This window comes from Capra hircus, chromosome 4 (genome assembly GCF_001704415.2).
Source record: "Capra hircus breed San Clemente chromosome 4, ASM170441v1, whole genome shotgun sequence".
NCBI lineage: Eukaryota > Metazoa > Chordata > Mammalia > Artiodactyla > Bovidae > Capra > Capra hircus.
The window spans coordinates 71,540,712-71,567,752 of record NC_030811.1 but is presented as its reverse complement, the minus strand read 5'-3'; the positions used below and the strand labels follow the sequence as shown (position 1 = coordinate 71,567,752).

The 27,041-nt window shown below is 39.9% G+C and overlaps 1 protein-coding gene across 1 annotated transcript in view; it reads left to right on the top strand.

Moving 5' to 3' along the window:
• SLC26A4 (solute carrier family 26 member 4) overlaps positions 1–26,743 on the top strand; it is a 57,625-nt gene extending 30,882 nt beyond the window's left edge. The window contains exons 10-20 of the mRNA XM_018047525.1: positions 5,051–5,128; positions 5,270–5,365; positions 6,728–6,834; positions 8,854–8,923; positions 15,133–15,225; positions 16,562–16,657; positions 17,291–17,521; positions 19,243–19,297; positions 22,614–22,762; positions 24,793–24,876; positions 26,693–26,743. Coding sequence (XP_017903014.1) covers positions 5,051–5,128; positions 5,270–5,365; positions 6,728–6,834; positions 8,854–8,923; positions 15,133–15,225; positions 16,562–16,657; positions 17,291–17,521; positions 19,243–19,297; positions 22,614–22,762; positions 24,793–24,876; positions 26,693–26,716 — 1,083 coding nt within the window. The 3' untranslated portion in view covers positions 26,717–26,743. The remainder of the gene's footprint in view (positions 1–5,050; positions 5,129–5,269; positions 5,366–6,727; positions 6,835–8,853; positions 8,924–15,132; positions 15,226–16,561; positions 16,658–17,290; positions 17,522–19,242; positions 19,298–22,613; positions 22,763–24,792; positions 24,877–26,692) is intronic.

Here is a 27,041-nt window from a genome sequence, read left to right as displayed (position 1 = left end):
AAATCCAGGAACTAATAACCAACTAAACTGGCAAGTCTTCCCTTGTTTGACTTTTCCTGCACTTTTCATGTTGGAGCCCCAGTTTATGCAATGGGGAGTAATCATGGTATCCACCTCACAGGGACACTGTGATTAAATAGATTAAATAAGCAAATGGTTGTAAAATTCTGGCACATACATGTTGACTGTTGATTGTTCCAGTCATTAAGTTCTCACAGTAAGAATAATGCCTTAGTACCTATGACACATACATTGTATCTGACACATAAGAAACATATATTTGCTGAATGAATGGATGGAATCATGAGTGTCAGTGGATATCAACTGCTTTCAGCACATCTATAGATGCTCAAGATTGCAACCTGTGCTTTCTCTCATCCCCATCTGACATCTAATGATTCATGAAAAAGTAATTCTGATGACAAACTATTCTCTAGCCCTGGTTATCCTCTCACTTAACAGAAGAATTAATTGTCTAGCAATGGAATCTGCTCATAGATATAAAATATACAGCATTTCCTGTCAAACAAGTAATTTTCCCTTATAAAGTACAGGTAGTGGGTCCCCTGGGAGATTTAAAAAATAGTAACCAAAATTAGTCTTAGTCCCCATCAGTTCAGTTCAGTAGCTCAGTTGTGTCCGACTCCTTGCAATCCCATGAATCGCAGCACGCCAGGCCTCCTGTCTGTCACAACTCCTGGAGTTCACTCAGACTTATGTCCATCGAGTCAGTGATGCCATCCAGCCATCTCATCGTCTGTCAGCCCCTTCTCCTCCTGCCCCCAATCCCTCCCAGCATCAGGGTCTTTTCCAATGAGTCAACTCTTCACATGAGGTGGCCAAAGTACTGGAGCTTCAGCTTTAGCATCATTCCTTCCAAAGAAATCCCAGGGCTGATCTCTTTTAGAATGGACTGGTTGGATCTCCTTACAGTCCAAGGGACTCTCAAGAGTCTTCTCCAATACCACAGTTCAAAAGCATCAATTTATCGGTGCTCAGCTTTCTTCACAGTCCAACTCTCACATCCATACAAGACCACTGGAAAAACCAGAGCCTTGACTAGATGAACCTTTGTTGGCAAAGTAATATCTCTGCTTTTGAATATGCTATCTAGGTTGGTCATAACTTTCCTTCCAAGGAGTAAGCGCCTTTTAATTTCATGACTGCAATCACCATCTGCAGTGATTTTGGAGCCCAAAAAATAAAGTCTGACACTGTTTCCACTGTTTCCCCATCTATTTGCCATGAAGTGATGGGACCAGATGCCATGATCTGAGTTTTCTGAATGTTGAGCTTTAGGCCAACTTTTTCACTCTCCTCTTTCACTTTCATCAAGAGGCTCTTTAGTTCCTCTTCACTTTCTGCCATAAGGGTGGTATCATCTGCATATCTGAGGTTATTGATATTTCTCCCAGCAATCTTGATTCCAGCTTATGCTTCTTCCAACCCAGCGTTTCTCATGATGTACTCTGCATAGAAGTTAAATAAGCATGGTGACAATATACAGCCTTGATGTACTTCTTTTCCTATTTGGAACCAGTCTGTTGTTCCATGTCTAGCTCTAACTGTTGCTTCCTGACCTGCATACAGATTTCTCAAGAGGCAGGTTAGGTGGTCTGGTATTCCCATCTCTTTCAGAATTTTCCACAGTTTATTGTGATCCACACAGTCAAACGCTTTGGCATAGTCAATAAAGCAGAAATAGATGTTTTTCTGGAACTCTCTTGCTCTTTTGATGATCCAGCAGATGTTGGCAATTTGATCTCTGGTTCCTCTGCCTTTTCTAAAACCAGCTTGAACATCTGGAAGTTCACGGTTCACATATTGCTGAAGCCTGGCTTGGAGAATTTTGAGCATTACTTTACTAGCTTGTGAGATGAGTGCAATTGTGCAGTGGTTTGAGCATTCTTTGACATTGTCTTTCTTTGGGATTCGAATGAAAACTGACCTTTTCCAGTCCTGCGGCCACTGCTGAGTTTTCCACATTTGCTGGCATATTGAGTGCAGCACTTTCACAGCATCATCTTTCAGGATTTGAAATAGCTCCACTGGAATTCCATCACCTCCACTAGCTTTGTTCTTAGTGATGCTTTCTAAGGCCCACTTGACTTCACATTCCAGGATGTCTGGCTCTAGGTGAGTGATCACACCATCGTGATGATCTGGGTCGTGAAGATCTTTTCTGTACAGTTCTTCTGTGTATTCTTGCCACTTCTTCTTAATATCTTCTGCTTCTGTTAGGTCCATACCATTTCTGTCCTTTATTGAGCCCATCTTTGCATGAAATGTTCCCTTGGTATCTCTAATTTTCTTGAAGAGATCTCCAGTCTTTCCCATTCTGTTGTTTTCCTCTATTTCTTTGCATTGATCGCAGAAGAAGGCTTTCTTATCTCTCCTTGCTATTCTCTGGAACTCTGCATTCAGATGCTTATATCTTTCCTTTTCTCCTTTGCTTTTCGCCTCTCTTCTTTTCACAGCTATTTGTAAGGCCTCCCCAGACAGCCATTTTGCTCTTTTGCATTTCTTTTCCATGGGGATGGTCTTGATCCCTGTCTCCTGTACAATGTCACGAACCTCATTCCATAGTTCATCAGGCACTCTATCTATCAGATCTAGGCCCTTAAATCTATTTCTCACTTCCACCGTATAATCATAAGGGATTTGATTTAGGTCATACCTGAATGGTCTAGTGGTTTTCCCTACTTTCTTCAAATTAAGTCTAAATTTGGCAATAAGGAGTTCATGATCTGCCCACAGTCAGCTCCCGGTCTTGTTTTTGCTGACTATAGAGCTTCTCCACCTTTGGCTGCAAAGAATATAATCAATCTGATTTTGGTTTTGATCATCTGGTGATGTCCGTGTGTAGAGTCTTCTCTTGTGTTGTTCGAAGTGGGTGTTTGCTATGACCAGTGTGTTCTCTTGGCAAAACTCTATTAGCCTTTGCCCTGCTTCATTCCATACTCCACGGCCAAATTTGCCTGTTACTCCAGGTGTTTCTTGACTTCCTACTTTTGCATTCCAGTCCCCTATGATGAAAAGGACATCTTTTTTGGGTGTTAGTTCTAAAAGGTCTTGTAGGTCTTCATAGAACCGTTTAACTTCAGCTTCTTCAGCGTTACTGGTTGGGGCATAGACTTGGATTACTGTGACATTGAATGGTTTGCTTTGGAAATGAACAGAGATCACTCTGTCATTTTTGAGATTGCATCCAAGTACTGCATTTTGGACTCTTTTGTTGACCATGATGGCTACTCCATTTCTTCTAAGGGATTCCTGCCCACAGTAGTAGATATAATGGTCATCTGAGTTAAATTCACCCATTCCAGTCCATCTTAGTTCGCTGATTTCTAGAATGTCGTTGTTTGCTCTTGCCATCTCCTGTTTGACCACTTCCAATTTGCCTTGATTCATGGACCTAACAGTCCAGGTTCCTATGCAATATTGTTCTTTATAGCATCAGACCTTGCTTCTATCACCAGTCACATCCACAACTGGGTATTGTTTTTGCTTTGGCTCCATCCCTTCATTCTTTCTGGAGTTATTTCTCCACTGATCTCCAGCAGCATATTGGACACTTACTGACCTGAGGAGTTCCTCTTTCAGTATCCTATCATTTTGCCTTTTCATACTGTTCATGGGGTTCTCAAGGCAAGAATACTGAAGTGGTTTGCCATTCCCTTCTCCAGTGGACCACATTATAGTTGAGGGCTAATTATTTCCTATCCTTGGTGAGTAGGTGGCCACCCTTGAGCTGGCTTTGGTCCCTGTTCCCAAATCTCCTCTTTCTCCAATCCACAGAGCCCTGCATCCACAGTGAAATGCAAGTGGCTCATGATAGACAATAAATATTAGTTAAGTAATTCCACAAACTAAAGGAAGGAAAGACAGGAGGGAAAGATGAAGGAAAGATACCAGATTCTCTGCTTAGATAGGAAGGGGGGGAAAATCTCACTAAGGTACTGGGAACCTAGACGTGTGGTGCTGCAAGATACAGATTACCTAGAAATGGGGATGTGGATGGACAGAACAGATTTTTCAGTGTATCATATACATAATATGGCCTCAGGCTAGCCTAGCTATCCTCTGAACATGACTGATCAGTTTTCCAGATGGAGTGGATGAGTATGGCTATGACATTTCCTTACGTTTTTGGATTTTTATTTGTCTTGGCTTTATGTGTCTCCTTGAATGCAAGCATCGTGTGTTGGGCAGCACCAGGGCCCAATGCACCCTCCTCTACTGCTTCCTGTCTGCTCGCTTGGCTTCTGGCTCCCTCTCTCCTCTCCTTTGTTTTAGAGTTTCTAGGCTTCACCTTGGCCAGGCCCCAGCTGTCTCAGCAGAGAATCCATTGGTCATCTACTCACACCACAGCATAGTCCCCACCCCCTCAGCTTCTGTCCTAGCTAGTTGTGAATCCTGGGAGAGCTTTTCTGCCAGTGAAGGTGAAGTTTCTGAAGCTTCCTTTACTCCTGCTACTGGCCCCGTCACACGGGCTGCTGTAGGAGGACTGGTGACATGGTCCTGCCTCTCAACAGACTCATGTGGTGGTTTTGAATCTGCAGGACTGGTGAATTTATTTTCTCTGAGATTATCATGGCAACCATGCCTGCAAAATGTTATTAGAATCGTTATCAGGTTGCCGATTCCATAATGCAGAAGAATCAATTATGTGCTATTAGAAGTTATTTCCTAAGAATGCTTCAAGGATCTGTTGTCCAGGAACAAGGATGGGCTGGGTTTCCTGGAATACTGACCTCTTAAATTGACACCAAAAAAATAGAGGTCTGCCATGTACCCAAGTGCAATCAAGCCAAACTGGCTTTACTCTAGCAGACCTAGCCCCCACATTTTCTTTTTCTCTGCCATAGCAACTAAATGTATTTGGTTTTAGCAAATAATTCTTATTTCTCTCAACAGGACTGAGCAGAAGGAGGGAGGTAGGGGAGCATTGTGTGCCCATGAACAGGCTCTTGCACACATGCGTGCAGCAAACACATACTCTGAGTGGGAAGCACAGACCCTGACTATGGGAGATGTGTGTGTCTTTCAGGTTGCTGGCATCATCTCAGCTGGGGTTGTGATGATCGCCATCGTTGCCCTGGGGAAGTTGCTGGAACCCCTGCAGAAGGTATAACCTTGCTTCTTGCCACACTGATTGCTTACTTTCCCTTCACTGCTCTGCTACCCAAGAAATAGCAGGGGATTTAAAAGTCATCAAATGGCAAACCATTCCACTGAATAACGTGGACTTCCCCATCTTTCCTGGCAGTCGGTCTTGGCAGCTGTTGTGATTGCCAACCTGAAGGGGATGTTTATGCAAGTGTGTGACGTTCCTCATCTGTGGAGGCAGAATAAGACTGATGCTGTAAGTTGCTTGCCATCCTTTTTTTTTTTTTCTGAAATAGGAATTACTTATGTGCTTTGTGCCATAATATTATGTCCCCTTATCTCCTGAGTCTTACTTGCAGTTTGGGAAGCAGAGCAGAAATTAGAATTTTGTGGATAAGCCAAAACTGTGAAGTCTTCCACATGAGCTACAATTTGTGAAGGTCCTATATCTCTGGGAAGATCCATTTTGTACAAGAATCCTATATGAGCTCCTTCATAAACCACTGGCCTTCTAAAGCCAAAGAACAAATTAAAAAAAAAACAACCCTCTAATCTAGAAGGACAAATAAAACACAAAGCAGAAACAAAATGCAAAACCCCATGTCGATTATAATTTTGATTAAAATAATCTTTACAACTCTTCTGAGGAATTGTAAAAACAAAAAGGAAGAAGAAGAAGCTAAACCCTTCAGAGTTCTGCTATGATTTAAACCAAAACAGATAGAAAGAATGGGAAAAAAATCCCTATCTGTCTATATGGAAAGATCTCCAAGACAAATTGTTAAGTAAAAATAGACTGGTCCAAATTGAAGAGTGTGTATAACACACTAAAAGAAAGGAAAATAATCTATGTTTTGCAGTGGTATTTGCAAAAAAAAAAAAATGCTGGTGAAAAATGTGCACATGTGTACACACACACACACACACACACACACACAGAAATGAAAGAGGATGTAAGAGAGAAAAGAGGATGGGAATGAATGGAGAAAGGAGAGGGTTGCAACCAAGATTTTTCACTGCACATTTTTTTGGTCACACCATGTTGCTTGCGGGATCTTAGTTCCCCAACCAGAATTCAAACCTGAACCCCCTGCAGTGGGTGTGTGGAGTCTTAACCACTGGACCTCCAAGAAAGTGCCTCTGCACACCTTTTTAATACCAATTTTATTTTGAACTATGTTAATATATATCAGGGCTTCCCTGGTGGCTCAGTGGTAAAGAATCTGCCTGCCAATGCAGGAAACAGGGGTTTGATCCCTGGGTGGTGAAGATCCCCTGGAGGAGGAAATGGCAACCCACTCCAGTATTCTTGCCTAGGGAATTCCATGGACAGAGGAACCTGGTGGGCTACAGTCCATGGGGTCGCAAAGAGTTGGACATGACTCAGTGACTAAAACAACAATATATCACCTATTCAAAAATTAAATCTAAAAATATTTTAATGGTACAGTTGGCCTGTATTTGGAAGTCCAGTTTCTACTTAAAGTGTGTAATGATGTCAGAATATTTTACAAAGCTGTGATTTGTTCATGGACAATTGATCTTATTATTTTTACAGGCAGTCACCCGCTTCACGGTACCTGATGAATTAGCATTTTTCATTTTCATGTTTTCCTAGGTTATCTGGGTATTTACATGCATGGCATCGATCATTCTGGGACTGGACCTCGGTTTACTAGCTGGCCTTGTGTTCGGATTTCTCACCGTGGTCCTGAGAGTTCAATTGTGAGTAATATAAGATCCAAGGTACCGATAAACAGGACAACACACCCTGAAATTTCTTATACAATTTTGATAAGTACAATAAAACTACTCCCTTTCGCAGTAGTGACTATTTATTAGTGCTTCTACAAATTAGACATTATCATAATTAGTCTTTAAAAAAAATCCTGTGAATATGTTTTATTATTCTCATTTGATAGGTAAGATAATTGAAACTCAGTAGGTTAAGAACCTTTCCTAAGATCACGCAGCTAGTATGTTGCAGAGCCAGCATTTCAAAGATGTATCCCACCCCAAAATCTATGCACTTACTCACAGGCCCTACTGCTATGTTCACCTCCAAGTCATGGTAAGACTGAAAGATACATGATCAGCAAAAGACTGAGGTTGCTGTGTAGTTTCTTTTTAAAATGAGATGAAGTCTAAGAGGCCCTGGGGAGCCAAGTCTTGGGCCCAGACAGCTGCTAAATATATTATGGCTCATTTTCTTTTGAAGCTAGTAACCCAGAAGTTATGTAATAACCCAGAATAGGAGACTTTAAGACAGTTGATTGTAGCCAAAATTCATTCAAATCTGCCAGATAAGGTATGTACCTAATAAGCCATACCAATAATGCAAAATAGATATAATCAGGTCATCTAGAGAGTGAAAGCAGCAGAGACACAGTTCAAAGTAATGGAAAACAATCTATGAGGCAGCTTGGAGGTGTGTTTGTTTCGTTTGGACTCTTGAGAGGCCTTCGGTAGGTACCTTTCTATGTCTCCAGCATTTTCTGAACAGAGAGTTGAAGAGAGCTTCTCTCGAAGCCTCTGCTCTCTTCCCAGGCTTCTGGCTCCTTCTTGGCCTGCACTTGGGTCACAAAGGAATGAAAAACCTGGGTAAACCTAACATAGATGTCTATAGCTTAGCCTGGGCCCACCTTTCCTGTTCCACCAAGCAATTCTCCTTTCCTCCCCTGGCATGTTGGAGCCTATCCAAAAGCTTGTGTTTACCATCTCAGCACCCTTAAGTGGTTGCCCAGGGGCCTGAAAGACTTCTCAAGCTCCCAAAGCACCCAGTTTTCTTCTGGGAAACACCCCAGAAACTCTCCTTGGAAGACGATGTCTTCTGAGTTCTGGCTGCCTCCGTATTTACTGTAACTTGTGTGTGATTGATGGGGAGAAGGGTTTTTAGAGAAAGACCACACAGTTTCTGAGCTTTAAGGTAAAAATCAGCATGGCACAGTAAGCCAAGGAGAAATGGATGAAACCCTTTACTTGCAGATTTGGTAATGGGGCTTTGAGCCAACCAAAAGCAGTATCCTCCCCAGGATTTAATTTCCAGTAATTATAAGCCTGGGCCAGAGAGCACATTGCTGAGAGCACCCCAAACAGACATTCTTTGTTCAGGCATAGTATTTAGCATATGTCCCTAGTCACAGTTGAGGAATCCTGGAATTTATGTGATTGCATCAGGAACAGGAAATCAACAATCTGGTCCTCCCAGGCTCCTATTTCTATGAAATGAGACTAATTGGACCACTGCAGACTTCCCATACTTCATCAGAAAGTTGCCACAACTCACAAGGTAGATCTAGGCACTGTGCCAGACCATGAAGACCCACAGGTTAAAGATAGAGGCTGTGCTTCTCTTCCCTCCAGAGCTTTTTTGAACTTCTCTAAACCTCAGTTTACTCACCCTTAAAAATGAGCATAATACTGTTGACCATTCAGGGCTCAAATAAGATTTAACATGTGTGAAACTCTTTGCTTATCCTATAAAGTGCCACACATATGAAAGTACGATGCTCATTACTTCTTGCAGGCATTGGAAAAGAGGCACACTTCCTTTTTTACCCCCAGGCTTGCACAAATACCAGCTGTTCACTTCAGAGTTAGCTACCAGAAAATGTCATCTGCAATAAGGACAGAGTCCCAAGACATCCAAATTATGGGCTCTTTGGATTCTATCATTTCTTCTAATGTTTTATTCTAAAATATGCCTGTTCCAAAAAATCCTGACCTTAATTTTTCTTCTTTTAGTCCATCTTGGAACAGCCTTGGAAGTATCCCCAGCACAGACATCTACAAAAGCACCAAGAATTACAAAAATGTAAGTGCCCTTGGGAGACACTGGCTAGATTTGGGTTTGCTAAGCTGGATCTTCAGAGGTTGCATATTTCTCTTCTAGTGTGTTAGGGATAAGGCAGCCGAAAAGGGAGGCTACTTCCGTTGGGAAAGTCCATAAGGATCCTGGGCATACTAGGAAAACTGCTGTTCCAGTGTGCCCTCTGATATGCTGTGCGTGCTCGCTCAGTTGTGTCCAACCCTTTGCGACGCCGTGGACTGCGGCCCGCCAGGCTCCTCTGTCCATGGGGACTCTCCAGGCAAGAACACTGGAGTGGGTTGCCATGCCCTCCTCCAGGGGATCTGCCCAACCCAGGGGTTGAACCCCGGTCTCCCTCACTGCAGGCAGATTCCTTCGTGTCTGAGCCCCCAGTGAAGCCCTCTGAGCCACCATGGAAGCTCTCTGATATGCATTTTGTTCATGCTAGTTAAGATGTCATTTTAATGTCAAACCACTGTAAGAGGTAGTTTTTAAAAAACAGGCAATTCAATTAGTTCCAAAAGTTGAATCAAAATTCTATTTCTCTGAGTGAATGGGGTCAAAAGACACAAACTTCCAGGTATAAAATAAGCCACGGGGATGTAATATACAGTATGGTGACCAAAGTTAATAATACTATATAGCATATCTCGAAATTGCTAAGAGAATAGATCTTAAAAAGTCCTTATCACACAAAAAATTTTGTAATTACATATTGTGACAGATGTTAACTAGACTTACAGTGGTGACCATTTTGCAAAGTATACAAATATCAGGTTGCACATAACATGTACAATGTGAACATATGAAACTAATATGTCAGTTACAACTTTAAAAAGACAGAGCCTCAGAGACCTCTAGGACAAAATAAAATATATCAACATATGAGCAACAGCAGTCCCCAAAAAGGAGAAGAGAAAAAAAAAGATACAATGTTTGAATAAGTATCAAAACGTTCCCAAATCAGAAGAAAAATATGTACAAATCCAGAATGCCCACTGAACCCAGTTAATGTACACATAAAAATCCATACCCAGAAATATTACAGTGATAGGGTTGAAAGCCATGAAATAAAAAAAATTTTTAAGCAGCAAGAGGAAAAAAATTTCTATTTCTCTATGTTATCATTATCCTTTTGAAATTCTCTGAAATCCCTGTGAAGTCATGTTCTCTGTCACAAAGAACCTTATTTGACATCTTTATCCTTGGCATTGGAAGAAATAATACATAATACAGAAAATCAAAAATGAAGAAAATGAACATTCCATTGATGGGCTTATATTCCCTGCCAAAAAAAAAAGATTGCTAAGTGACAAGAGGGAACAAAGATGAAAAAACAGAAAGAAATTTCAAAGGGGTAGTCCAAGATGGATTCTGGAGTAGGAAGATTCTGAACTCCCCTCCCCCTAAGGACACACCCAATCTACAGCTACTTACTAGCAACAAGAAAACATATAAAAGTAAAAATCTCACTGGTAAAGGAAAGTATAGTAAAGGTAGATTAACCAGGTATATATTTAGAAGCAAAGCCCAACAAATAACTGTAAAATTTCTATGCAATCACAAAAGACCCTGAGTAGCGAAAGCAATCTCAAGAAAGAACTAAGCAGGAGATATCATGCTCCTTGATTTCAAGTTCTGCTATAAAGTGAAGTCGCTCAGCCATGTCCAACTCTTTGTGACCCCATGGACTGTAGCCTACCAGGCTCCTCCCTTCCATGGGATTCTCCAGACAAGAATACTGGAGTGGGTTGCCATTTCCTTCTCCAAGGGATCTTCCTGACCCAGGGATCGAACTCAGGTCTCCAGCATTCCAGGCAGATGCTTTAACCTCTGAGCCACCAGGGAAGCCCTCTGCTATAAAGCTATTGCCATATACTCTGGTTTCTCTTCAGATCATATAAATATTTCCCCTTTCTACTCCAAAGTTATTATAATCAAAAAAGTATAGTATTAGCATCAAAATACATATAGATCAATGGAATATAATAGAGAGCTCAGAAATAAATTCACAGATATATTGACAGCTTATAACAAGAATATACAATGGAAAAAAGATAGTCTCTTTAATTGGTGATATTCAGTTCAGTCAGTTCAGTTGCTCAGTCATGTTTGACTCTTTGCAACCCCATGGACTGCAGTTCACCAGGCCTCCTTGTCCATCACCAACTCCCAGAGTTTACTCAAACTCATGTCCATTGAGTTGGTGATGCCATCCAATCATCTCATCCTCTGTTGTCCCCTTCTCCTCATTCCTTCAATCTTTCCCAGCATCAGGGTCTTTTCAAATGAGTCAGTTTTTCTCATCAGCTAGCCAAAGTATTGGAGTTTCAGCTTCAACATCAGTCCTTCCAATGAACATTCAGGACTGATATCCTTTAGGATGGACTGGTTGGATCTCCTTGCAGTTCAAGGGACCCTCAAGAGTCTGCTCCAACACCACAGTTCAAAAGAATCAATTCTTTGGCACTCAGCTTTCTTTATAGTCCAGCTCTCACATCCATACATGACTACTGGAAAAACCATAGCTTTGACTAGACAGACCTTTGTTGGCAAAGTAATGTCTCTAGTTTTAATATCCTGTCTAGGCTGGTCATAACTTTTCTTCCAAGAAGTAAGCATCTTTTTATTTCATGGCTGCAGTCACCATCTGCAGTGATTTTGGAGCCCCCCCAAAATAAAGTCTGCCACTGTTTCTGCTGTTTCCCCATCTATTTGCCATGAAGTGATGGAACCAGATGCCATGATCTTTGTCTTTTGAATGTTGAGCCTCAAGCCAAGTTTTCACTCTCCTTTTCACTTTCATCAAGAGGCTCTTTAGTTCTTCTTTGCTTTCTGCCATAAGGGTGGTGTCATCTGCACATCTGAGGTTATTGATATTTCTCCTGGCAATCTTGATTCCAGTTTGTGCTTCTTCCAGCCCAGCGTTTCTCATGATGTACTCTGCATATAAGTTAAATAAGCAGGGTGACAATATACAGCCTTGACGTACTCCTTTCCCAATTTAGAACCAATCTGTTGTTCCATGTCCAGTTCTAACTGTTGCTTCCTGACCTGCATACAGATTTCTCAAGAGGCAGGTCAGGTGGTCTGGTATTCCCATCTCTCTAAGAATTTTCCAGAGTTTGTTGTGGTCCACACAGTCAAAGGCTTTGGCATAGTCAATAAAGCAGAAGTCAGTGATGTTAGGGATACTGAACAGCCATATGCCAAAGAATGAAACTGGACCACTATCTTGTATAATATACAAAAATGAACTCAAAATGGATTAAAGACTTGAATATAAGACCTGAAACCATAAAACTAGAAGAAAACAAGGGACGTTAGCTCCAAACATCAGTCTTGGTGTTAAATTTTTGGATCTGAATCCAAAAGCAAAGGCAGCAAAAGTAGAACTAACTACAGCAAACTAAATACCTTTCGTGTCCAAGGGAAACGATCAACAAAATGAAAAGGCAACCAACCGAACAGAAGGAAACAACTGCAAATGATGTATCTTATAATGGGTTAATACCCAAAATATACCCAGAACTCAAACAATTCAATAGCAAAAAACCCCCAAACAATTCAGTTAAAAATAGGCAGAGGCTCTAACAAGACATTTTCCCAAAGAAGATATACTGATCGCCAACAGGCACAGGAAAAAATGTTCAGTGTCACTAATTATCAGAGAAATGCAAATCAAAGCCACAGTGAGATTTTTCCTTCACACCTGTCAGAATGGCTATTAACAAAAACCAGGAAATAAGAAGTGTCGGAAAGAGTTTGGAGAAAACGGAACCCTCACACACTATTGGTGGGAATGTAAATTGGTGGAGGCGTTAGGGAAAACAATATGGAGGTTCCGCAAAACATTAAAAATAGAACTATCACCTATTCCAGTTCTTGCTATTTATGTGAAGAAAATGAAAACACTAATTCAGAAAGATGTATGCACTCCTATGATCACTGCAGCATTGTTTACCATAGCCAAGATATGAAAATAACTTGTGTCCACTGATAGATGAATGGATAAAGAAATGAGCATGCGCACACGCGTGGGCATGCACACACACACACACACACATGAATACTAATCAGTGATAAAAAAGAAAATCTTACCATTTGTAACCACATGGATGGATCTTAAGGTTATTATGAAAAGTGAAAGAAGACAGAGAAAGACAAATACCATTAGAGGTATAGATTCTAAAAAACAACACAAATGAATAAAAACAAAATGAAACAAAAATCACAGATACGAAGGACAGATTGGTGATTACCAGAGGGGAAGGGGGTTGGAGTTTCAGTGAAATGGATGAAGGGGGCGAAGAGGGTATTTATTGTGGTGATCATTTTGTGGTATATATGAATATAGAATTATTATGTTGCATAGACAGAACTAATATAGTGCTATATACCAGTGTTATCTCAATTAAAACATTTCTCATGGTGGGAAGTAGACCTGCCATGAAAGAAAGTAAAGAAACTAACAACAAAATAAAGATAACGTGTATTTTAGCAACAAATAGTTTTTAAAAGCAAAGAAAAAATTTTTTTAGATATTAGATACTGAATCTAAAATTCCAGTAGCTGCTACTTCATTTATTTTCACAATCTCTGGCAGTTGTGTTGAGCCAGGTGCTGTCAAGAGCTAGAAATGATTCTACGATGCTCTGAGGCAGGGAACCTTTGGTGAGTTGGGGGTTCTGAGTTCTAGGCTCTAACTTATGGAGACCTTGCGCAAGTCAGTCAGCCTCTTGGGGCCTCAGTTTTCTCATCTGAAGGGGCTGGATGAAAACTGCTATGATTCCTAAAGGGTAGAAAAGTCCATGATTCTGTTAGGTTCACTTTTTGTCTGGCCTCTGTGTCAGGGTGCTGCTGCTGCTAAGTCACTTCAGTCGTGTCCAACTTTGTGCGACCCCATAAATGGCAGCCCACCAGGCTCCTCCGTCCCTGGGATTCTCCAGGCAAGAACACTGGAGTGGGTTGCCATTTCCTTCTCCAATGCATGAAAGTGAAAAGAGAAAGTGAAGTCGCTCAGTCGTGTCCGACTCTTCACGACCCCATGGACTGCAGCCCACCAGGCCCCTCCGTCCCTGGGATTCTCCAGGCAAGAATGGTGGAGTGGGGTGCCATTGCCTTCTCCAGAACAAGCAAATATCATAATAGGCTTCAGTTCCTGCAAGTCCCTTAAATTTTGCTCCTTTTTTCCCTCACTATTTTAAAATAGTTGGAGATGGGGAGAAGGCCAGTCATATGAAATTGAGGCAATTCATATGACGATTTGGAGCCTCAGTTTCACTTCTTTTTAACTTTTCATTTTGTATTGGGATATAGCCAATTGACAGACAATGTTGTGATAGTTTCAGGTGAACAGCAAAGAGACTCAGCCATACATATATGTGTATATATTCTCCCCCAAACACCTCTCCTATCCAGGCTGCCATGTAACATTGAGCAGAGTTCCATGTGCTATGGAATCCTGGTTATGCATTTAAAATATAGCAGTGTGTACATGCCCATCCCAAACTCCCTAACTATCCCTGCCCCCTCCATCGTCCCCCATACCAACAACCATAAGCTCATTCTCAAAGTCTGTGAGTCTGTTTCGTAAGTTCATTTGTATCATTTCTTTTTAGATTCCACTCATAAGGGATGTCATAGGATATTTCTCCTCCTCTGACTGACTGACTTCACTCAGTTAACACTCTCTAAGTCCATCCATGTTGCTGCAAATGGCATTCTCTCAATCTTTTTATGCCTGAGTAATACTTCATTGTACGTATGTGCTGCATCTTCTTTGTCGATGGACGTTCTCTGCCGACGGACATTTCGGTTGCTTCCACGTCTCGACTGTTCTAAGCAGTGCTGCAGTGAATGCTGGGGTGCATGTCTCTTTTTGGATCATGTTTTTCTCTGGATCTGTGCCCCAGGAGTGGGATTACAGGGATATACGGTATCTGTGTTTTGGAGTCTCAGTTTTGTCATCTGGAAATTAGAGGGCTGAATAATTGCTTTCTAAGACTGTTTCTATTCTGACCTTCTCTGTGCCTGTGGAAGTTCAGGAATTTGTGTAACTGTCTCCCAACTGCGATCTAGGCCCTATTCAAGGAAAGTTGAGTGCCACTGCCTAGCTCCTTGGAGCAATTCTAACTCAGCTCCTAGCTGAATAGCCAAAAGCTTAATTGAATATTTAAATGATTTAAACTCATACAATTTTTTTTTAATACTAGATTGAAGAACTTGAAGGTGTGAAGATTCTGAGATTTTCTAGCCCTATTTTTTATGGCAACGTTGATGGTTTGAAAAAATGTATCAAGTCCACAGTAAGTATTTTATCCCTAGAAATTTGGTTTCTAACCACCTTTGAGACTTCACTCATTTTACAGGTATTTATTTGGCCCTATGCCATGTTCCCTTTGTACAGGGCATTAATAATTATAACACCCTTACCCTCAAATAACTTTTAATCTGTTAATATTTGGGGACAGGAAAAAACCAATAATAACACATATGTTAAAATTCAGGTAGCAATAATTGTGCTGGACAAAACCGCAAGAGATGTCTCCAGGCAGAACCTGAGTAAGTTCCAAATAAGAAGTGCAGACAATAAGTGTTAAGATTTCATGGAAGGGAGCGATCCATGTCAGGCTTTGGATGTCAGCAATTGGGCTTTGCATGGCAATTGGGCAGAAGGAAGGAGATTAATGCAGGGGTTTGGGAACTGTGTGAGCTGAGAAGAAAATGTGGGAATGTATATTGGGTAAGGGGTGAGGGGCAGTTGGAATAGAGGGTAAAAAGTATAAGTGGGTTATATAAACAGGGAATTCTGGTCTTGAATTCTATGCTATGCTTTGAAGGTGGAATTTGCCTCTAGATCAATGTTTTCCTAAGGTTCAAAGGAATGTTCCTAAATTTTGCAACAAGAGGGCTTTGTTATGTTAAGGAAATTTGTTAAGACTTAAAGCTACAAAGGTTATTTTTTGGTGGGTTTTTTTTTTTTTTACAGTCTTAGAGTCTTCAATATACTGCTACCTTTCCTGAGTCTCTGGAGAAGGAAATGGCAACCCACTCCAGTACTCTTGCCTGGAAAATCCCATGGACAGAGGAGCCTGGTAGGCTGCAGTCCATGAGGTCCCAAAGAGTCGGACATGACTGAGTGACTTCACTTTCACTTCACTTTCCTTGAGTCTCTGGGTGGGTGGGTTAGGGTGGCCTGGTAGTGGAGACCTCCATCAGACCTCAGAATTTCTTTTTTGGCAGGATATAGAAGGAAGTACAGAGAAGGCAATAGCACCCCACTCCAGTACTCTTCCCTGGAAAATCCCATGGATGGAGGGGCATAGTAGGCTACAGTCCATGGGGTCGTGAAGAGTTAGACATGACTGAGCAACTTCACTTTCACTTTTCACTTTCCTGCATTGGAGAAGGAAATGGCAAGCCACTCCAGTGTTCTTGCCTGGAGAAGTCCAGGGACGGGGGAGCCTAGTGGGCTGCCGTCTATGGAGTCACACCGAGTCGGACACGACTGAAGCAAATTAGCAGCAGCAGCAGCAGGAAAAGGGAGTAATACTGCTTGAGAATAGCCTTTCCAGGTAAAAACAGTCATTAATGAGCATTAGAAACCAAATGTTCTAACTAACTTAACATTTATTTCCAAAGGTTGGATTTGATGCCATTAGAGTATATAATAAGAGGCTGAAAGCACTGAGAAAAATACAAAAGCTCATCAAGAAAGGGCAGTTAAGAGCAACAAAGGTAAGGCAACGTCATCCTTTCCACTCCCCCTCTGAAATTCTCTCATTTCTCAGATGACATTAGAGCAGTTAGATTGTCTAAAATTAAATGTGTTCTCTTTGGTACCCAGATGTGAACAGGCGGATGACACATGTATGTCAGAGAACAGCTGAGCTGTTCTTTCAGGCAAGAGAGAATGGGAAAGAATAAAATGACATCAGCAGAGCTCCTTGGAAACACAGGGTGTGATTTATCTTCCTCTTTCATGAAATAAACCTTATTTTTACTGAAAGGAACAAAACAAGTGCTAATTCAATACTAGACAATTATTCACAATAGAAGACAGTTATAGGTTTATAGACTTTTAGAGCTACGGTATTACCTTTTATTCAAACATTCCTGCCAATATATCTCTTGCCTAAGTTCCACCATCTTCCAGAAATCAAGCATTTCCTGGCTTCACTGCTCTTCCCTTTTTCTTCCTAGAGAACATCAAAATTTGGGCTGAGGTAAATCTTATTCCCTAAGAGTTCATCCTCTTGATGTTTTGCTTACCAAGGAACAGTTTGTAGGACTGTTAAGTCATTTTAGATTAATTGTTGAAAGACATCCCAGCTAATTGGTAATTAAGTTGGCAATGCTTTCTTTGTTTAGAATGGCATTATAAGTGGTGCTGGTTCATCAAATAATGCTTTTGAGCCTGATGAAGACATTGAAAATCCAGAAGAACCTGATATCCCAACCAAGGAAATAGAGATCCAAGTGGATTGGAACTCTGAGCTTCCAGTCAAAGTGAATGTTCCCAAAGTGCCAATCCATAGCCTCGTACTTGACTGTGGAGCCGTCTCATTCTTGGATGTTGTTGGAGTGAGATCATTGCGTGTGGTAAGGTTCTGGTGTTTTGAATTACAGATTTGGAGCTTTGGTAATAGTAAAACGATTACTATTTTTCCTGGTCTTGCAGAAGGGTAACTGATTGCACGGGTTCTGTAATTTTTCTAGGGGGATGCTTTTGCAATGGAATGTATTCTTAAAGCATGGGTTGCAGAGCTGGACTCCCTAGGCTTGAATCCTGGCTCTACAACTTATTAGTGGTGTGACTGTGGGCAAATCGCTTAATCTGTCTGTACCTGTTTCTCCATCTGAATGTGGGGATAGTGATGGTAGCTCCTTCATAGGCTTGTTATGAGGATTAAAGGAGAAGAATGAAGAGTGTCTGGCACATGGTCACCTGTCAGCAAGTATTACCATTTGTTACGTTTTCATTTCCTGAGAATATACATGGAATATGAAAAGAAAAATGGGCAAAATTTAAGCATTATGTTTTTATCTGTTATGTGAACAGCAGCAGAATGAGAAACACGGTAGAGCTGGAAAAGCCAGGCATTATCAAGGTTAGATCTGCAGGAAGTAGGCCAGACATCTAGGCAGTCAAAGAGTTGAATGAAGAGCATGCGGGACAGAAACGTTCTTATCAGAAAGCAGGTATGCAAGCTCAAGTTCAGTGATTCATTTAACAAATAGATGTGCAATGCCTCAGATGTGCCAAGCACTTGGCTGGGGACCAGAAACTATTAATAATTATGAAGTAGCCATAGTTTCTACCCTCCTGGGACTAAGCGATCTAGGGGGCAAGGAAAATGTTAAATAATCTTTTAAATAACAATTGTATTAAGTGCTCAAAACAGACTAATGATGTCAACTTGACCAGGAGTGTCAAGTTTAAGTGAAGCCTCATGTAGGTATCAAGAGGATTGGGCAGAAAAGCAGGCAAGTTCAAGGCACCGACATTCAGGTTTACGTAATAATGTCAAACTACTCTCAACTGAGGTTTAACTTAGCTGGGGCTTCTTGTTGCTTTCAAATGCTAAAGTGACAGTTTTGAAAACTCCAAACTTTATACTTGCATAGAGGTCTTGATCTTTTTTCCCCAGAAAATTTAAGCTCTGTTTTATTATTGTCCATGGGTCTTTTGTTTTGTCCATAGGTCTTCCATCTTAATTCTTTTAATTAAACTTTTTATTTTGAGATAACTGTAGATCCCCATAAAACTATAAGAAATAATACAGAGAGATCCTCAGTACCACTTACCCAGTTTCTTTCAGTGGTAACACCTTGCAAAACTATAGTGTAAGAGCACAATCACTGTACTGACACTGCTACAGTCAAAATACAGAGGCCCTGGTTTCTAGGTCAGTGTTTACCCTTGGTGTCTGGTGGCCGCATAGCCACAGCCATATCTCTTCCACTCAGAGACATAAACTCATACTCTTCTCTCCAACCAGCAGAGGTTGCATTAGGAAGCCTCCTTTACCCCTTCTTTCCTTCCTTGCACAAATATTTACGAAGCTCTTGTGTGCTATCCAGTGCTGGGCTATTGAGCACTGGATGTTGCCACCTCTTGAGACATGGTCTTTTCATCCTAAGCATCATAACTGTATGTTGAAACTTTGGTGGTTTTCCAATTTCCAACAATGAACTTTCTTCAGACTCCTGATTCACCATGAAAGTGTTCAGAGTTTCTCCTGAGCAAGTAGTTGAATGCTACTGAGTTATAGGCAGGTAAAGTTACTCATTGTTACAAATTCTCCTTTTTAAATTTTTAGATTGTCAAAGAATTCCAAAGAATTGATGTAAATGTGTACTTTGCATCACTTCAAGGTAATTGCATATATACATATCTATCTATAAGACTTTTCTTTAAGCCTTTCCTCCTACCTTGGAATGTGAGTACATAATGTCCAAAGGGCTTTTTTCCAAAAACTATTTTTATTGTGGTAAAAGAGATATAAGACTTGCGCTTTTAGTTAAGAATACAACTAATTCAGTGGCATTAAGTACATTCACTGTGTTGTGCAATTAATCACAACTATCCTTTCTTGCTTTCTTTCCTTTTTTTTTTTTTTGGTCAGTATAACATTTATTATTGAGATATTTTACACTATTTGCTTCTGTTTACATCTTTGAGATCCAGTGTGTATTTTACATTTACTGCACATTTTTTGTTGTTGCTGTTGTTATTGTTTTTTTTTTTTATTGAAGTTTAGTTGGTTTATAACATTACATTAGTTCCAGGTATATAGCATAGTGATTTAGTATTTTTTCAGATTATAATTCATTATAGGTTATTACAAGATAATGGCTTTAATCCCCTGTGCTATACAGGATTTCCTTGTTGATTATCTATTTTATACTTAGTAGTTTGTATCAATTAGTCTCATATACTTAATTTGTCCTTCTACCTCCCTTTCGGTGACCAGGAGTTTGTTTTATTGCTTTTTTTTTTTTTTAATGTGGACCATTTTTAAAAGTCTTCATTAATTTGTTACAATATTGCTTCGGTTGTTTTATGTTCTGTTTTTTGGCCATGAAGCATTTGGGATCTTAGCTCCCTGACTGGGAATTGAACCCAAACCCCCTGCATTGGAAGGTGAAGTCCTAACCACTGGACTACCAGGGAGTCCCGTAAGTTTGTTTTCTATATCTGTGGATCTGTTTCTGTTTTGCATACACATTCATTTGTATTTTTTTAAGATTCCACATATAAGTGATATCATAAAGCATTTGTCATTCTCTGTCTGACTTATTTCACTAAACATAATATTCCTTAGGTCCATCCACATTACTGCAAGTGGCAGAATTTCATTCTTTTTTATAGCTGAATAATATTCCATTTCATTTATGCCACATCTTTTAATCTAATCATCTGTTGATGGGCACTTACATTGTTTCCATGCTGTTGTAAATAAAACAAGACCTAATTAAACCTGAAAGTTTTTGTGTAGCGAAGGAAACCATCAACAAAATGAAAAGACAACTTTCTGAGTGGGAAAAAATACTTGCAAATTATGTGACTGACAAGGAGTTAATATCTAAAACATATAGACAGCTACAAAGAACAAATGCTAGAGAGGCTGTGGAGAAAAAGGAATGCTTCTAGACTGTTGGTGGGAATGTAAGTTGGGCAACCACTATGGAAAACAGAATGGAGGTTCCTCAAAAAACTAAAAACAGAGTTGCCATGTGATTCAGCAATCCCACTTTTGGGCAAAACTATAATTCAAAAGATACGTGCAGCTCTGTGTTCATAGCAGCACTATTCACAATAGCTAAGACATGGAAGCAACCTAAATGTGCATCAACAGATGAATGGATAAAGCAGATGCGGTATTAATGCATATACACAATGGAATACTATGCAGCCATAAAAAAGAATGAAATAATGCTGTTTGCAGCAACATGGATGGACTTAGAGATTATCCTACTAATTGAAGTAAGTCATAGAAAGAGAAGTACTATAAGATATCACGTGTGCAGAATCTAAAATATGACACAAATGAAACTGTCTACAAACAGAACAGATTTACAGACATAGAGAACAGACTTGTGGTTGCCAAGGGAATGAGGGGTGGGGAAGAAATGAGTTGGGAGTTGGGGTTAGCATATGCAAACTGCTATGTATAGAATGGATAAACAATAAGGGCTTGCTGTATAGCACAGGGAACTGTCTTCAATATTCTGTGAGATATATATATATATATATATAAACTGAATCACTTTGTTGTACAGCAGAAATTAACACAACATTGTAAATCAACTATACTTCAATGAAAAATATTTGGAAAAAATACAGATAGCTCATACAACTCAATATCAAAAAACCAAACAACCCAATCAAAAAAAAGTGAGCAGAAGACCTGAACAGGCATTTTTCTAAAGAAAACATGCAGATGGCTAACAGGCACATGAAAAGATGCTCAACAATGCTAATTGTTAGAGAAATGCAAACCAAAACAACAATCAGATATCATTTCATACCTGTCAGAATTTCTGTCATTAGAAAGTCTACAGTTAAAAATGTTGGTATGGATGTAGAGAAAAAGGGCACCCTGGTACACTGTAAGTGGGAATGTAAATTGGTACCACCACTGTGGAAAACAATTTGGAGGTTTCTCAAAAAACTGAAAACAGAAGTACCACTGGATCCAACAATTACACTCCTCAGTATATATCTGGAAAAAAACAAAAACACTAATTTAGAAAGATCTGTGTGTCCCAAAGAGCACCACAACTACCTATTTTCAAAAATACCATTGCCACAAACAGAAACTCTACCCATTAAATAATTACTCTGAAGGTCTTTTTGAATCTGGAAAGATTACTTCCAATTTGTGTCATAGAGCTGGTAACACCCGGAAACCTATGTCCTCTTAGCAGTGTAGGATCAATGGGCAAAAAACTGTCCTGGGGAGAGCAGAGCTGGAAATGACTCATATCCCTGAGAACTAGAGGAACTTGCAGGGCACGAATCTGTGTCTGTCGATGTACAAGTGGTGTATAGGAATAGTAGTGGTTAGACTGAGTTCTCTAGGAGCAGAGCCTGAGATAAGGATTCTAGCGCAAGTGATTTATTAAGGCAGTACCCTGGAAAATTCATCAAGGACTGAGAGGAGCAGGATAGGGCAGGACGAGAAGATAAAGAGATGGCTTCAGAATCTACTTAGCTTGCTTTCACAGGGAGAATACCTCGAGAGCTCCTGATGGTTTTCTTGAGGCAAGGGGTGGTGGGCTGGCCCTTTTATCTCCAGATCTGTCCAGCCATGGCTGCGGGCCACCCAAGGGAGGGGGTGAAACCTAGGCCTTCTTCAGGTGAGACAGTTCCCACTGGCCAAAGAATGTTCTCCAGAGAAGGGTACAGCTGTGAACTGTTAGCAGCCAGACTCACCGCAGCAGGGGGATGGGTTCCCTGGAAAAAGGGATATGGCTTGGAAACAAGACCATCTATTAACACCACAACCAGTTATGGTGTCACCATTCCATGTGCTACTGGGAAAGAAACTGACAGAGCAGGATTACATTCTAGAAATGAGAAAAAAAAAAAAAAAAAAAGGAGGAGGTTCCAAAACTTAGCATTTGTTGATGTTATAAGAATATCTTTTCCTAGAGACTAACTAAACATTATCTTTTTCTTTTCAAGATCATGTGATAGAAAAGCTGGAGAAATGTGGTTTCTTTAATGATAATAACATCAGGAAGGACATATTTTTTATGACTGTTCATGATGCTGTCCTCCATCTCCAGAACCAGGTGAAATCTCAAGAGGTTCAAGATTCCATTTTAGAAACGGTAAACATTGAAACTTTCTACATACATAGCTTTCCTAAACGACCATGGTTTCTGTAATTGGCAGAAAATTCCACAAACCTAAATTTGAATCCCAGCCCAGTGAAGTTTTTAAGCCACTTGCTTAACTTTTCAGAGCCTCAGTTTTCTTATCAGTAAAATGGGAGTAAAACATTCCCCTTGCTGGGTAGATATGAAGACTAAATGGGACAGTTTATAGGAAAGCACTTGGTAGAAACTAGTACATTATTAATTCCACAATGTGGGGGTTTACTAATATAAGTAGGCAGTAGCTGTAATGACTTTTAAGAAAAAAGGCACCAAACCTTGGATCTTCTGTGATTTGTATGTAAATGCAATCTAAATTCTCAGCAGTCTATAAACTCTTATCAGTTTTTTTTCCCTTTGGCCGTACCGTGTGACTGTGAGATCTTAGTTCCCTAACCAGGGATTGAACCTGTGCCCCCTGCACTGGAAGTGTGGAGTCCTAACTACTGGACTGCCTGGAAATTTCCTATCAATATTTTAAAATAGGATTCATTAGGTCATAAATGATCTTTGAAAAAAGAAAAAGAAATTGAAAGCCACAAATCATCCTAGAGTTTATTCTCCGAAAAACAAGATAGACCCTGACTTCCCACAGGCTGCCTTATTTTATCATTTCTCCTGTAAAATACCCAGGACAGTTGAGGATTCTGATGTGCGTCATTGGGCTGGGTCTACTGCTTGATACAAGAATGTCATCTCTCATGGACCGTCTCACCATGAATTTGGGAAACTAAAACAAATGTCTATAAAAATCACAACAATAATAATTATTCTGATAACACAGTCCACTATATTTTAAATTGCTTCCTTTTTATCTAAAAGTAGGATAAGTAGGATAGTGTAGATTGAAAGTTACTATTTGAAGTGAAACTAATTTAGAAAACAATTAGTAAATTATTAAGTTCACCTATTGTTAGTAGAAAGATTGTTCTACTTAATGCTGTTGGAAAAAATACTACTTCTAAATACCAAGATGTGGATCTTTAAAAAAAAAAAAAAAAAGGTGCTACACTTAAGATGCTCAGCCTTGAAAACCTGTAAACATTTTTTAAAAAGTCTAAGGACTTCCCAGGTGTCTAGAGGTTGGGAATCCACCTTCTAATGCAGGGGATATGGGTTTGATCCCTGGTCAGGGAACTAAGCTCCTGCATGCCACGAGGCATGTGTGCACTTGTGCCGCAACTAGAGAAAAGCTGGTGAGCCACAATTAAGATCCAATGTAGCCAAATAAATAAATTAATGAAAAAAAATTTTTTAATATAACTGAAAATTGATTTATTGTTTTCCCCATAGGTAACAATAACAAAGCAGGATAATGTAAAGAGAATTGAGTTATTTATTTGTAAGATTAAAAGTAGCTAAAATGAAATGTTGCTGTTATCTTGATGTACATTTAGAGTTGCTTTGGGAATATGCTTTATGGCTAAGACAAAGTCCAGATTGTTACTGGTTTCTTTTGTGTTTAGACTAAATTACACATTATGGCTAAAAAGCAGAATTTTCCTGAATAACCTACTTGGTCCATAGATGTTGGTTTCTATCTCCAATAAAATTAATTCCCATTCAATTCAACTTGAGATTGTTTATTGTCGTCAGTCAGGAGCCCTTCACTTTGAGTTCCCTGAATGCTCAATGCTTTACTAAGTGCTCTTAGCTTGGTTATTGAAAGAAAATGACCATTGACTGCAGAATCATTTAGGCTAACTGGATGACTTGCTAAGTGCACACTTCAGAGGTTGGGGAAGAGAGTTGCGAAGGAGGTTAGGCAATGAACTATACCAGCTCACACTTCAATGTGAAAAAAATGGTGGAGGGAGAATTCTAAGTGGGAAATATGAAAGAACAAGAAAGCTGAAAAGGATTTTGAAGTATGCAGATTTTAGATGAGAGACACCAGCAAAGCTGCAAATTATTTTCAGTGAAGAACCAGGTAGGTTGATGCTATTAGACTTCTAATAAATAGTCTCTGTGTTCTCTTTGTCAAGATTGCCCTCATCCAAGACTGTAAAGATCCTCTTGAATTAATGGAAGCAGAAATGATCGAAGAAGAACTTGATGTCCAAGATGAGGTATGATCATTATTATTGTTCAAAGAAAAGAATTTGAATTAAACAGAATAATACTTGTAGTATTAAAAATATTTGATAAAAACTATCCAGGGAAAATAATTTTAAGAAAATACCAAGAGGATAAAATGGAAAACGAGGATTCTCTATTGAAGACATTAAGTACCAGGGGATGGGGAGGTGCCTTTTGCCTCAAGCCTACAGATGTGATCAGCAACTGGAAGCAGCCAACACATTTGTCTTGATTTTATACCTAAACTTCTGCACACTTTCTCTTTCAGAGACCTAAGGCCAGTGGGATAGGAGAAAGGTGAATGGAGGGAATTTTTAAGCCAGGAGTTCCATAAGCCTCAGAAATACTGAGTCGGCCAAAAAGTTCATTCGAGTTTCCCAGCTCTTAGGGACAAAACCAAAAGAACTTTTTGGCTAACTTAATTGTATGTGACGAGTAGGAACCTCTTCCTCTGACTGATGATGGCTTTAGAAAGAGACAGATTCAAGTTGAAAGATGTTTCAAAATCAAATAGCCCCACATCCTCAGCTCTGCAGACATCCTTCCTACCCCACCTCTAAGGATGTTCTCTCAGCTTTTGTGTGAATGTTTCTAGACGTTGGCAATTAGTAGCTTTTCAAGGGGGTCTGCTACACAGCTAGAAGGCTCCAGGTGTCAGCTGTGCTTACAAACTAGATTCACCCTTCCTCTAAGAATCATCCAGTGGACTGAGATCATTCTGGTTGCCTTCTCTGAACAGTCCTTAAATATTTGAGAGCAGCTTTCGTGTTTATAACAGACTCTACCCTGAGTGAGATTCCTTCTGTTCTCTTTATTGTTCCTCACAGATAAGAAATTTGTTAGTTCTTCCCTGAACAAGAAGGGGATACAAAATCCCCGACAGGGTCAACTATGATGTCCCTTGGTCTCATCAAGATATTTACATTACTGTGACTTAAGAATGGGTTTATTTTCATAACAGCTACATCAAATTTTTTGCTTCTATTGAGCAGGGGTCCACTAAAGACTTGAGCATTTTCACATGAACTGTGGTCTAGGTGGGCGCCCCATTTACAGTTATAGAATTGGTTTTGACCTTAATGCAGAACTACGTATCTTCTGCTAGATTACCGGCAGAGAAGATTTTTAGGGAAGAAATCACTAAGTAGAGTGAAAATCGGGGGTTCTGCATTTTAGCCCATCAGCTTAATGAGCCCAGGAATGTCATTATGAAGCTGTGAAGTCCTTCCAGCTTACTAGTTTATGATTAAGGCTATAGGGACAAGTTAGTTGAATGAAAACTCATATATCACAATTGGAACTTAAGAAGTTGCCACACTGTAGAAGTATTTTTGATGCCACATAAAAGCATCATTCAGGCAGGGCCCTTGTAGATAAGGAAACTGTAAAGCAGAGTGGTTTTAAGGGACTGAACTTTAGACCAACAGACTTGAGTGCTGGCCCTGATTCTGCATCTTACCATCTGAGTAGCCTGGGACAATTTATTTACCTGACTTCATTTTAGTTTCTTCATGTAAAATAGAAATAATACGTTACAGAGTTGTGACCATTAATGGGTACATGTAAAGGAATAAAACAGTCTTGTACATAGTAAGTGCTCAAGAAATAGTAATGATTGTTTTTAAACTACATCCAATTAGCATATGATGAGGTACAAAATTAAGTTTTTACCCTACTTTCATTGTGGTGCTATACGCCTAAGTAAATCTAAGCAAACAACACTACAAAGACATATTTGCAAAAAAGATTAGGTAGACTTAAGGAGAATTCTGTTGCATCAACACTGTTTCCCCCTTGCTTCCACAGGCTATTCGAAGACTTGCTTCCTGAAACTGAGCTCAGGAGGTCACTCTAAGCAAAGACTGACTGCGTGGCAGAATTTCTCCACCATGTAATTCTATGCAAATATTTTCTGCATTGACTATTTCCTTTGAACTTGAAACACTCATTCTTTTCCCAGTAGATTTTTAAAAATCTTTTTTTTTTTAACCTCTTAACCACGGAAAGAGAAGCACAAAGATTGTTTCTAGGCTTTATTTATAAAATGAGTATTTTATTTCTAAAATGTGCAACATGGGCAACAGGGTTTAGTGGTTTGCAGGATCTGAGGGAACCATACTGCTGCTGCTACAACAGATTTGCTAGGAGTGTTCAT